The sequence below is a fragment of the Squalius cephalus genome (genome assembly GCF_949319135.1).
Source record: "Squalius cephalus genome assembly, chromosome: 15".
In the NCBI taxonomy this organism is placed as follows: Eukaryota; Metazoa; Chordata; class Actinopteri; order Cypriniformes; family Leuciscidae; genus Squalius; species Squalius cephalus.
Genome location: NC_137136.1, coordinates 23186756 through 23200181, shown reverse-complemented (window position 1 = coordinate 23200181; position 13426 = coordinate 23186756). Strand labels below are relative to the sequence as shown.

The 13426-nt window shown below is 36.9% G+C and overlaps 1 protein-coding gene across 2 annotated transcripts in view; it reads right to left on the bottom strand.

Moving 5' to 3' along the window:
• Nucleotides 1–3914: 3914 nt before the first annotated feature.
• spmip4 (sperm microtubule inner protein 4) overlaps nucleotides 3915–13426 on the bottom strand; it is a 69089-nt gene continuing 59577 nt past the window's right edge. Inside the window, exons 1-6 of one of the 2 annotated variants that reach the window (XM_079894920.1) lie at nucleotides 13335–13416; nucleotides 10031–10176; nucleotides 9513–9659; nucleotides 4605–4676; nucleotides 4481–4510; nucleotides 3915–4192 (exon numbers count right to left, since the gene is read on the bottom strand). In XM_079894920.1, the coding sequence (XP_079751046.1) occupies nucleotides 4033–4192; nucleotides 4481–4510; nucleotides 4605–4676; nucleotides 9513–9659; nucleotides 10031–10116 (495 nt within the window). In that variant the 5' untranslated portion in view covers nucleotides 10117–10176; nucleotides 13335–13416 and the 3' untranslated portion in view covers nucleotides 3915–4032. Of the gene's footprint in view, nucleotides 4193–4480; nucleotides 4511–4604; nucleotides 4677–9512; nucleotides 9660–10030; nucleotides 10177–13334; nucleotides 13417–13426 lie in introns of those variants that run through there. The other variant, XM_079894919.1, reaches the window with a different exon arrangement.

The window sequence follows — 13426 nt, the reverse complement described above, 5'->3', positions numbered from 1 at the left end:
CATTAGTGGCCAGTTTCCTAAAAGCTGAAGTCATGTAGAGATCTTGCTATTCAGCAACAGCTTTTATCACAGTCAACTTAACAAAATATGATGTTGAATTATATTATATTATGTTATATTATAATAAGCTTAATTTTTTTATGAGCTTTTACACCAAAATGTAGGGCATATCTAAATCCATTTTAAAAACCTGATTTGTGTAATTATCTAATTTTCTAGCACTAAACATTAAGCAACCCTCAAAACATATACATTTACATATATTTAGATTTTTTAATGTTTTAAAATAAGTCTCTTCTGCTCACCAAGGCTTCATTTATTTGATCCAAAATACAGCAAAAACAGTAATATTGTGAAATATTTTTACAATTTAAAATAACTGTTTTCTATTTGAATATATTTAAAAATGCAATTTATTCCTGCGATCAAAGCTGAATTTTCAGCATCATTACTCTTCAGTGTCACATGACATGATCCTTCAGAAATATGATGATTTGCTGCCAAATAAACATTTATTATCATTATCAATGTTGAAAACAGTTGTGTACAATTTCTTTTCAGTATTCTTTGATGAATAGAAGAACAGCATTTATCTGAAATAGAAAGCTTTTGTATTTTAATGTTTTTTTTAATTATTTATAAAATTACAAATATAGCCAAATTAATGTGAAATTTGTATGTGTTAAGCTAAGTTTAATTTTACCTTAGACAATTTTTTAGGTCTATTTGACATTTTCACACATAAAAACATGGGATTTGCGCCCTCTATTGATTTAATAGAGTCATGGATCCCTGAAGTTCTTTGTGGAATGTGCCAATCATTTAGTTGATGACAGTGAACTATACTATTTTCATAGTGTCTGAAGAAGTCAACAACAGTTATGGTTTACTCTGACAACATTCACAGAAAAACTTTCTGCATTGATGAAAAATTACTAAATTAAACATTATGTATGCTAGACTGCCTATAAAGGCCATTCAAAAAATAATATATATATATAAATATTATTATTATTATATATAATTGCAGTCCCTTATACACCTCCAACAATGGCTGAAATACAGATTGCTGTCATTCTTCAGCTTTCTGTGTGCAGAGTTTGTCAGTGAAAGGATCTGTGTACCCAAGTGCTCAAGGACAACCAGTGGGCCGACACACATTGCTGCTGTGAGACATGCTTTTCACTTATTTGAAAAAGGTCCTGAAGTAGAAATAAAAAGAATAGAGGAGAGTGGGGACGGTTGCAACACTTTTTACATTTCCTTGAGTTTCTCAGAGGCTGTTTGTGTTGAAAGGCCAACATTTTAATACAATATACCCACATCCGTCAGCTACCCACACTGCTGCAACATGTGTACATACGATAATATGTACAATTTATACTTGAATAGACAAAGTCAAATGTTGTAATAGACCCCATAGCGGGGTATCCAACAGGTAACCAAATTCAAAGTTATTTTGGCTAGAAGTGGGTTATTCATAGCCCGAATATATCGGAAATGACGGCTATTGCTTACTGGGTATTTTGGTGTGCTGTTCGAAGGGAGGGCTCCAAGATCGGAGTTTGGCCTGAACCCAGTGTGCTCCCCTCATACTCCTGACTGGGAGGAAACAGCAGAGAGTGAGGTGGCGGAGGGATGCAGAATGAAATTTTTGAGGAACATATGTAAGTCGGCTATGTATACAGTACATAAGCCTCCTCTTGCGCTGATTGGGGAAATCATTTAAACATGTTTGTCAATAAAACATATTTTTGTTGCATCACTGCATCAATAAAAAGAGAATTTGGTGATATAAATGTTCCAAAAGTTCCAAGTGCCTAACCACATGGGAACACTAATCACCATAATGGTGAGTTCCAACAAAACCATTTTAGGAAATCAACATCAATTTATGAAACAAACTTCTGTGATGTTCTCTCAAAATTATTATTTTTTTTTGTATTGACAATTCAACATTCAAAATGGCTTTGGAAAATGAGTGAATGCAACTAAGGAGAAAGATAACTGCAGAAGTGGGGGAAATGAGAGAAAAGTCTATTACGAATGGTCCTAAACTCTTTTGCTTATGGTACTCAAACCAATCAAGTATTCGTAACTTGTTTTTTCTGAGGCCTCCCGTGATCTTCCTCCCCTTTTGTGATGTAATGTTGCTTTGACTGTCGAGTAGAAGTCTGCTGCGGAGCTCATGGGCTTGCGGGCTCGGCAAAAGTGCACATCTAGGGGGGATATTGGCCACAAAAGGGATTCTGAAATGACAAATGGGACACCCTAGGGTGCACGGTCCTGTGGACTTAACGTACACCCGCACACAGCAGCCATTGTAAGTCCACAAGACTGCAAGTGGACATGAAGTGTGTCATTTTGGACAGGGCCTGAGTAACAAAGGCATAGTATTATTACTCATTAGAGAGAGTACCACCCTCTTCTAGAAACTGCAGGTCCAGGTTAATCAGGAGAATTCCTGGTAGTCCGCTCATGAACTGATACCACTAAACAGCACTTCGGACACGGCAACTGTACACTGTACTTCATTTTCAATAAGAGAAACGCAGAAAGCAGGAAAAACGCTTGCGGTCTATAATTATTACGCATGCAGTAAGGTGTGCCACATGATAAAATAGAGACAGACTTTGCATCTGATGACATGTAAAAAACATGTAAAGGGACAACTCTACTAGCTATATATATATATATTTTAAAAGGCACAAAACCTACACAAGGACATTATCAATTCTTAAAACCGCCTCTTCTCTACGTATCCTCAGTTGTGGCACTTGAGGTCAAGAGTCAGTCGTCTCCATGACAACAGGAATAACTTATCTCTTAGACTCACGTATTATGCCAGCTGTTCCTCTTCCTGGATTTTTTTTTTAGATTACAACTGTCATCATGAATTGCTAAATTTTCCTTTTTGTATAAATGTTTGGTTTTAGCAATACTCTTGTTAATTAACATTAACTTTCAAGGATACAATCTCTGTCACACACGTTTCAATTAACATCACGTACACTATACACGTAAACCCCCCCCCCCCCCGCCCCCCCAAAAATTATATTTTTTGGCAATTGTAAAGGCCCTTTTCACACCAAATGTGAAATGAATAAGCCTCAGGCTGAAGGAAATGTACACAGTAGAGGGCGTAGCTCAAACAAACCTTTCAGCTGTGCTGCCATTCTGGATCACAGAAGAACTGGATGAAAGAGTAGAAAGTTCAACAATCTTAAAATTAAAATTAAACATAAATGTGATGTTTAAATGTTGAAGTCATTTTTGCTTATTAGTATGGTTGAATTAGATCATCAAAGGTCAGCAGCAAAGACATTGTTTAATAAAGTGAGATAACGTAAAGCATATTTATATTAGGCATGTTTGCGTTGAAAAACCACTCCTTATATGGAGATAAATTAATATATAGATAAATAGTAGATGAATACAACAATTAACAGTAATGGCGTAGAAAACTACAGACATGGGTCTCTGAAAGTATCAATAAGACATCTTTTAACAATGACTTGTAGAATGTCTATGGTAGAATATGTACATTGATTCTCCCTCTATAAACCTCCAGCAATAGCTAAAATACAGATTGCTGTCATTCTTCAGCTTTCCGAATGCAGAGGTGGCACAGATGCTTGGAGAATGAAAGAATGTGTGTTTGCAAACGCTCAAGGACATTGCAGCTGTGAGACATGCTTTTCACTTGTTTGAAGAAGAAATAGAAAAAAAAACTATTCTCAGTGAAGCTAAGGTCATTCTAGCACCTTTTAAATAGAAAAAAGAAAGGACAGACTCAGAACTCAGTGAACTATCTGCACCCACCAGAGCAACAGATAAATGATTTAGTTTATAACGATTCTGATGTTTATGCTTTTGGGCAGGGGTGCACATATATTTGTGAGGGACTCAATATTTGAATGAGATGTATGTTTTTTGTTTGTGAAAGAGGCTGTCTGGATCACAAAATGCATTTTGTCCACAAACTTTTTCAATACATAATTTAGTTTTTGTTATTCAGCTTTTATTTTATGTTTATTTGCTCCTTTGATGATGCCGCCACACAACTACAGGAGCAGAAGCACTGGAGGGCTGGACTGGTAGGGATCGGTATGATGGAAATATAGCGGGATACCGGGGGATGTGGGAGCTGAAAGGATGTTCCCTCGGAATATCAACTTTAATCATCTTCTTACTGTAAGAACACACACAGACACAGGATTATAAATCTCAGGATTTTTCCAATGAAAAGATTGTGCTTTCACTCTATCCTTGATCCATCCCTGCCTGACAGCAAAACCAATTACCCAACCGCATGAAAGGAAGAGAGTAGAAGAGAAGAGAGCATGTGTGTTATTCTAATGTGCAGTTGATACACACAAATACAAATACAAATATTTATAAATAAATAAATAAATACAGCATGCAAGGTGTGCAAAAGAAAAAAACAGAAAACGGACAGAAAGATATTTCATAATTGTACCTCATGTCAATGTCCGTCGGTTTGGGAACCCTGGAATCAATGCATAATAAAATAATAAATATGATAATATAACCTAATTTGATTAGTGTGTAAATTTAGCAAGGGAGAGTCTGTGAAAACTTACAGCTGGTCATTCAGTCGGACATTACTCTTCTTGGTGAGGGTGAGGTCATAATATTGCTCAATGATGACAGACCTAAACGTAAGCACATTCAAATTTTAGTCTGAAAATCTTTTAAGGCATGAATTTAGAAAACGTTATATCGGCTTTTTCATGATCAGTTTTTCAATAAAACAAATAAAATTACGTTTATAAATAATGTAAATTAAATAAAAAATACATTAATAAAATACAACTATGTAAATTAAACATTAAATAGTTCTATATTTTATTTACATAATTTTAATGAAATAATAGTTTAATTAATTTATATATATATATATATATTAAAGGAACACGCCGACTTTTTGGGACTTTAGCTTATTCACCGTATCCCCCAGAGTTAGATAAGTTCATACATACCCTTCTCATCTCCGTGCGTGCCGTACTCCGTCTGACGCACCCACCGCTAGCCTAGCTTAGCACAAAGACTGGAGGTAAATGGCTCCAGCTAGCATACTGGGAACTATATTCTCAGAAGGCGAAGCACTGCTACTTCTACGGAGTGATTTGGTCAGATAAATCCCATCACATAGAGCCTCTTTCACCTATATCATCATATAGAGACTGTGTCTGTTCCCCGAATTTGGAAATCCAAAAAACGTCCAAACCCATCTAAGGTTAAAAATTTAACTGATGTTCAACAAATAAAAACCAGATATAATGCAGATGAGGAAATGCTAAAGCTTGGGTTGCTGAATATTCGATCGCTTACTTCAAAAGCACTCATTGTTAATGATATGATTTCAGATAATAACCTAGATGTGCTGTGTTTGATACACCTGGCTAAAACCAAACGATTACATTACTTTAAATGAGTCAACCCCACAAGATTACTGTTATAAACATGAATCTCGTCTGAAAGGCAAAGGGGGAGGTGTTGCTGTAATTTATAGTAATATTTTCAAAACCACTAAGAAATCAAGTTTTAAATATACTTCTTTTGAAATGTTGGTGCTTAATGTAAAAATATATAGTGTAAACGATAAATCACGTTTGAGATTTGTGCTGGCTACTGTATACAGGCCACCAGGGCACCATAAAGATTTTATCAAAGAATTTGCGGACTTTCTATCAGAATTAATATTGACTGCAGATAAAGTACTAATTGTTGGTGATTTTAATATACACATAGATAATGAAAAAGATGCATTGGGATTGGCATTTAAATACATTGTAAACTCTATTGGAGTTAGACCAGTGGTTCCCAAACCTGTCCTGGAGGACCACCAACACTGCACATTTTCTTTTTCTCCCTAGTCAAACACACCTGATTCAACTCATCAGCTCAGTGATAATGAGCTGATGAGTTGAATCAGGTGTGTTTGACTAGGGAGAAAAAGAAAACGTGCAGTGTTGGTGGTCCTCCAGGACAGGTTTGGGAACCACTGAGTTAGACAACATGTGTCAGGACCTACTCATTGTCGTAATCATACTCTAGATCTAATATTATCACATGGAATAGATGTTGATGCCGTTGAAATTCTGCAGCAGAGCGATGGCATCTCAGATCATTATCTAGTCTCTTGTAAATTACATTTAGCCAAGGCTGCAAAGCCGACTCCGTGTTTCAAATATGTTAGACCTATCACTTCTGCCACTAAAGATTGCTTTATTAATAATCTTCCTGATCAGTTTCATCATCTCAGCATCCCGGATAGCTTAGAAGAACTAGAGGTATTTCGGATTTCATGGAAGGAGAGCTCGATTACGTACAGAGAGGCTTTAAAAGCTGCTAGATCTGCTTATTTTTCAACCCTATTAGAAGAAAATAAACATAATCCTAGGTATTTATTTGAAATAGTGGCTAAACTAATGAAAAAGAAAGCTTCAAGCCCAGACGTTTCCAAGCAACACAGCAGTAATGACTTTATGAACTTCTTCACTTATAAGATTGATAATATCAGGGACAAAATTATAACTATGCAACCGTCTACTACAGTACCGCATCAGGCAGTGCATTTTAGTCTCCCTGAGGAAAAATTTGATTCATTTATTGCTATAGGAGAGGAAGAATTTTGCAAACTCGTTAATTCATCTAAATCGACAACATGTATGTTAGACCCTACACCGACTAAGCTACTGAAAGAGATGCTCCCAGAGATCATAGATCCTCTTCTTAATATCATTAATTCGTCTTTGTCTCTAAGATACGTACCAAAAAACTTTAAGCTGGCTATGATTAAACCGCTTGTTAAAAAAACGCAACTTGATCCTACAGAATTAGTCAATTACAGGCCGATCTCGAATCTGCCTTTTCTGTCAAAGATATTAGAAAAAGCAGTATCCTCACAACTGTGTTCCTTTCTTGAAAGAAATGATATCTGCAAGGATTTTCAGTCCGGATTTAGACTACCGAGACAGCTCTCGTTAGAGTCACAAATGATTTGCTCTTATCATCCGATCATGGTTGTATCTCTCTATTAGTGTTACTTGATCTTAGTGCTGCATTTGACACCATTGACCACAACATTCTTTTAAATAGACTAGAAAACTATGTTGGCATTAGTGGAATTGCACTAGCATGGTTTAAATCATACTTATCTGACCATTATCAGTTTGTAGCAGTAAATGAAGAGATGTCTCATCGATCACAAGTTCAGTATGGAGTACCACAAGGCTCAGTACTAGGACCGCTTCTGTTCACTCTGTACATGCTACCATTAGGAGATATCATTAGGAAACATGGAATTAGCTTTCACTGTTATGCTGACGATACTCAGCTGTATATTTCTTCAAAACCTAACGAAATTTACCAATTCACTAAATTAACGGAATGCATAGCTGATATAAAAAACTGGATGACTAGCCATTTCCTACTTCTAAATTCTGAAAAAACAGAGATTCTAATTATTGGACTAACTGTCTAACACTTATTACTGTCTAACACTTGATGGCTGCTCTGTTAAGTCTTCGTCGTCGGTTAGGAACCTGGGTGTGCTCTTTGATACCAATCTTTCATTTGAATATCTAGTATCTGTAAAACCGCATTTTTCCATCTTAAAAATATATCTAAATTACGCCATATGCTCTCATTGACAAATGCGGAACAATTAGTTCATGTGTTCATGACCTCAAGGCTAGATTATTGTAATGCTCTACTGGGTGGTTGCCCCGCACGCTTAATAAACAAACTAGAGCTAGTTCAAAATGCAGCAGCTCGAGTTCTTACCAGAACCAGGAAGTATGACCATATTAGCCCGGTTCTGTCCACACTGCATTGGCTGCCTATTAAACATCGCATAAATTTTAAAATATTGCTGATTACTTACAAAGCACTAAATGGTTTAGCTCCCCAGTACTTGAGCGAGCTCTTAACGCATTATAGTCCTTCACGTCTATTGCGATCTCAAAATTCCGGCCAGTTAATAATACCTAGAATATCAAAATCGACTGCTGGCGGTAGATCCTTTTCCTATTTAGCACCAAAACTTTGGAACAGTCTTCCTAACATTGTCCGGGAAGCAGACACACTCTGTGAGTTCAAAGCTAGATTAAAGACACATCTCTTTGACCTAGCATTCACATAATACATTATAGACTCCTATAATTCAATGTTAGGCTGCATAGATTAGGTCAGCCGGAACCGGGAACACTTCCCATAAATCCTGATGTACTCGTTACATCATAAGAAGAATGGCATCTACACTAATTTTTGTGTTTTTGTTTATCCCGAGGTTTTCCCGCAGCGATGCCGGATCCAGATCTGACGAAGGACCTGCGCCTGGACCCGATGTTAACGCAGTGCTGAAGTGCCAACTAGTCTCTCCCTATGGAGGATCCCTTTACCACTCTACAGATAAAGCGTTTTCGGGAAAATTTGTTTCGCGTACCTACCCCGAAGTGACAAAATAAAATAAAATTCTGTATCAAAATTTATAAGGAAAGACCAGTACTTTGTTTAGGCTTGGTTTGTAGGGAATTACAAACCTGCGCACATATATTCAAACACACATAACTATAGAATCAATTCTTAATGCGCATGTGAACACCATCAGCGTTTATCACAGGTTGTGCACAGGTTGTGCACTTGTAACACAAGTCTGTGTAGAGAGAATGGTGTCGTCTTAGCGGCCCCTAATTTAATAACAAATGATCGTTGCGATGGATGCAAATCAATCAAAACTAACTTTAGCTGAAAAATAACTTTATTAAAGAACCGCCATAAAGCCAAAACAATCTCTGTTACCTTAAATTATACGTTTATCTCTGTAAAGAGATAATAATCTACATTGTTAAAAGCGCTATATAAATGAAGATGACTTGACTTGACTTGATTTACTCCAACTCTCTCGAACTCTCTGCTCCTCACCATGGGGCTTCTCAGCTGCTGCGAGCAAATCACTCCGCCCAAGTAGCAGTGCTTCCACTTCTGAGAATATAGTTCCCAGTATGTATACGGTTAGAAGATGGCTGTGTCTCATGTGACCTTGTTATTTGTACACGCTGTGACTATACAAATCATAACATGTAAATAGGAAAATGTTGGCGTTATTTTATCACTTATTGGGAGCAGTATGCTAGCTGGAGCCATTTACCTCCAGTCTTTGTGCTAAGCTAGGCTAGCGGTGGGTTCTTCAGACAGAGTTACGGCACGCACGGAGATGAAAAGGGTATGTATGGACTTATTTAACTCTGGGGGATACAGTGAATAAGCTGAAGTCCCCAAAAGTCGGCGTGTTCCTTTAAACAATAAACTTAAATATATTAAAAACAAAATTAAATATGTTTAAAATAAAATAACTTAAAATATGATTAATTATAATAATTTAATAAGTTATTTTTTAAATTAATTTAACTAATGTAATATTTAATTTTATTAAATTGTGTTCAATATATATCAGATATGTCGTAAGAATTAGCAATGCTTACTCAGGCAACACAGACCCTCCGAAGCCGAAGTGTTGATGTCCCTTAATGACTGCAGGGATATGTTCATTCCGATAACTGAAAGCCATCTTTCTATAAGCCTGTTGGCTTTGCTCTTCATGATGCCTTTTTGGGTAGACCCTGTTGTCCCTATATGTACAATTGAAAGACAATGAGTTTAGGCCACATTACACTTATTTGTCTTTATATTTATGTCCTTAAAATGTAATAACAAAATAATCCTCTTTATTATATAGAACTAAATCTTAAAGGGATAGTTCACCCAACAATAAAAATTCTGTCATAATTTACTCACCTTAAAGCTAAACACATTGACTTCCATAGTACCCATTCAATGGAAATCAATACCATCAACTATTTGGTTACCCATATTCTTCAAAATATCTTCTTTTGTGTATTCATACAGGTTTGGAACAACTTAAGGGGGGAGTAAATTATGACAGAATTTTCATTTTTGGGTGAACTAACCCTTTAAATGCAGGATCCTAGAATATCCTCACCTTGGAATATAGAGTCCAGAGATGCTTAACGGTTGCCTCAAGATGAGTGGGAGTCTAAGTGGAGAAGGGCAGGTTTCCTCTTTCATGGTTCCCAGTCAAATGCTCTGGCACACAGGTTGAAAGGTGGGCAGGTGTTCAGCCTGATTCTGGTGGATGAAAGGAAGCAAATGTTGGACAGGTGGACGCCGCCGTGAAAATTGCATCTGCTACCGAAAGCTTGGATTCCCACACTGTTCATAGTACTGAATCTACAAACAGCCACATGAGACCACAGAGTGACACTTTATCCAAGTCCGAACACCATCACTATGGAAGCTCAGCTGCGGCCTTTGTTGTGTTTAAGGGATTTGGTGATGCGAGATGCTCATTAGACCTGACTCGCTGACAGATCGCACTTAATCCTACTGCTAAGCCCTTAAACTCACTTATAAATTCAAAATATAATGCAAAAGTTGTCTTTGAACAAATTAGGCTGATGTCAGTTCCCGTCTGTAGGTTTTAACTGTTACACTCAAAGCTAATTATGTAAATTCAAAAGTGAATGTATTCCTAATGAATAATGCAAGAAATCAATAGCCCTCAGAGAGCAATCACAGCTCAGAATGTAAAGTCTGCCGTGGCTGGGTCTCTGAGTGCAGAAAGTTCGGTGCTTGTATTCAATAGATAGGCTGAAACCAGAGCAGGCTATCTGAGAAACAGAGATCTAGGCTATGCAGAGAGTGTAAACCCATCTCTGGTTTCAACAGCTAACTGAATTCATAGCACATGCATCCAATGGAAAAGTAGTGCAGTTTACACATATAGGAATGCTTAAAGGGGTAGTTTACCCAAAATGAAACATCTGTCTTCATTTACGTACCTTCATGTTGTTCCCAAACTAATAAATCTTTCATTCATTGAAAGAAAAAAAAAAAAATGCATTCTGACATCATAATGGAAATCTCCATTGTTCCTTCAGTTGGCTTGAATGTTAGAAAATCCCCTTTAAAGGCTTGTGTGCTAAAGTAATGACTTGTTTGATTTCCTTTAGGTCTCTTAAATTTATTCCCACCAAGTCATCATCACCGCTGTCTCCATTTAAAACAGTAGGAGTGCTGTCCGTGGTCCTGAAACGTGTCACTTCCACAATTCAGTCTTATTATGAACAACATATTCTCATTACATTCCATATCATGCATTACATTAAACATACATTTAATCTACCCAGCTGTTTTTATAAATGCACACTCCTGAGGAAAAACTCCCACTCTTAGCATGAACATTTGGTGTTCAATAAAAAGCGAACGCACCGTTCGATAAACCAGACTCTGTCCAGTGGCACCGCCAACTGCTTGCCAAGCATTTCCACTGACCGGCCTTATTTACAAGGCTGTGTTGAGCAATATATTCAGTATTACACCTTTAATTGGGATCCTCCAGGGGCCTTGTCAAAGGTTTCGAGAAAAGCTGGGGTTTAGCACACATGCCAAAGTAAAGTTCAGTGACCAATTACCTTCCTCCTCTTCGGAGGGGTTGCTGTATTACATCTCCTACTGTTGTATTATGAATGTAGTGTGCTGATCCCGCTCCCTTGGTTGCTTGTTAATACTCAACTATGGAGAGCAGATTTCATTAGCCTGTGTCAGAATATACTGCTGCGAGCCATTAGGGGCGGTTTTAAACGTCAAGACTGCAGCAGTACCTCAACTTACTAATGAGCATCAACTGGTATAAGCTAAATCGCACACCAGCAACCATTTAAATGTGCTTAAATGATTAACCTATCAAGCTCAGAGGAGCACAATGGAGTTTTTTTTATTGAGCACAATAGATGAATACTTAAGTAAACATCTCCTCCATTTGCACCCTACAATCCCAGAATCTGATGAAATTGTTTATTGAAGACCTGTCTGCATTAGCATTACACATCCATGGATGATTCTAATTAAAACGTATAAACGCTCTCTGGGCAGATCCCAGAAATGGAGTTTAAATGTAAGGAGGAATATTACATCAAAGCAGAACTAATCCACAGTTGCATACTTTGTTGTTTCTTTGTGTAAAAAAAACATATTTCTGACAAAGTCAGAAAGAGTTCAGTTGGAATGAAAGGTGAACAAGTACACAATGCCTTTTCAGGAGAAGTGAAGGTCTATGCGTCAATAAATGAAATGACAAGTGTAGAACATGCAGTGGTGAACTAATTCAACGGAACTTATAAGTAAAATACTAAATAATAATATACATTTTGGTTTGACATCATTACTCTTCATACAGTACAAATAAAACATCTATGGTGGTTTTAAAAGATGATTGGATGGTACACAGTTTGAGCAGAAACCATGTTCCAAAAACCAGTTTAGGCTAATTTGACATTACTTTCATGCAGGCACATATACTGATTTTTTTTTTGTTACTTTATATGAAAATTTCTCTATGATATTGTATTATTTAAGCAGCAGATTAATTTGCTATAAATAAATTACTGTCCCACTTTTGCAGATGATCTGTCGAAAACATTCAAGAGAAAAGGAATGTCTAACTGTGTTCAAAAGTCAGTCAATAATATCAGAAATATATTTACATTTATCAGAGTTGCAGCATCAATCATCAATTTATCAATGGATAAAATGTACACCTTGTTGCTATACCGCTTAAATGTGTAAATGCACATGATATTATTTACAGCTCTTGTTTATAATGATTTGAAGGAGCATGAGGGTGTTGTGTGTGTGTACATCACTAGAGTCCAAGATATATTTCCCTTCAGCGACAATAAAGCAATACAAAGTTAAATTGAAATGTTTTTATTTATTTATTATTATTTAATATAAAATTCATAATGAATGCTCTCGGTGCAAACAGGCAACAATGAGCTATTCGTCCTGTTGGAATATACATATTGTGGACAGACTTAGATTAAAGGGATTCTTTAATGACAAATGAAAGCAGGCGTGATTTTTAGACTGGGGCTACTTCAAAAGCCTTTAGCTCATTAGTGCTTAATGAAATAAATAAAAAAAGGTATTGAAAAATAATCCCCCCCCCCCCCCTCTCTCTCTCTCTCTCTCTCTCTCTCTCTCTCTCTCTAAACACACACACACAGACACATGCACGCACGCACGCACACACACACACACACGTATTTACGCAAGTGTGAAGACGACATAGCCTACCGTATAAAAAGAGCTTCACCAAACAAAACCAGAGAGTTCGTTAAACTACCACTAGACACACAAAAGAAACATCCATTTTCAGTCACAGACAAACACGTTTGCTTTTAAGTTTATTTAGGTCCTTATCCCAGAGGAGACCTGTGTCTTACCTGTCAAATTCCTTATTATTTTGCAGCGTCGTCGCGCATCAGTCACTGTTCAACTCCACGAGCTTCATAAAAGAGCGGCGCGAGGAGGAAGG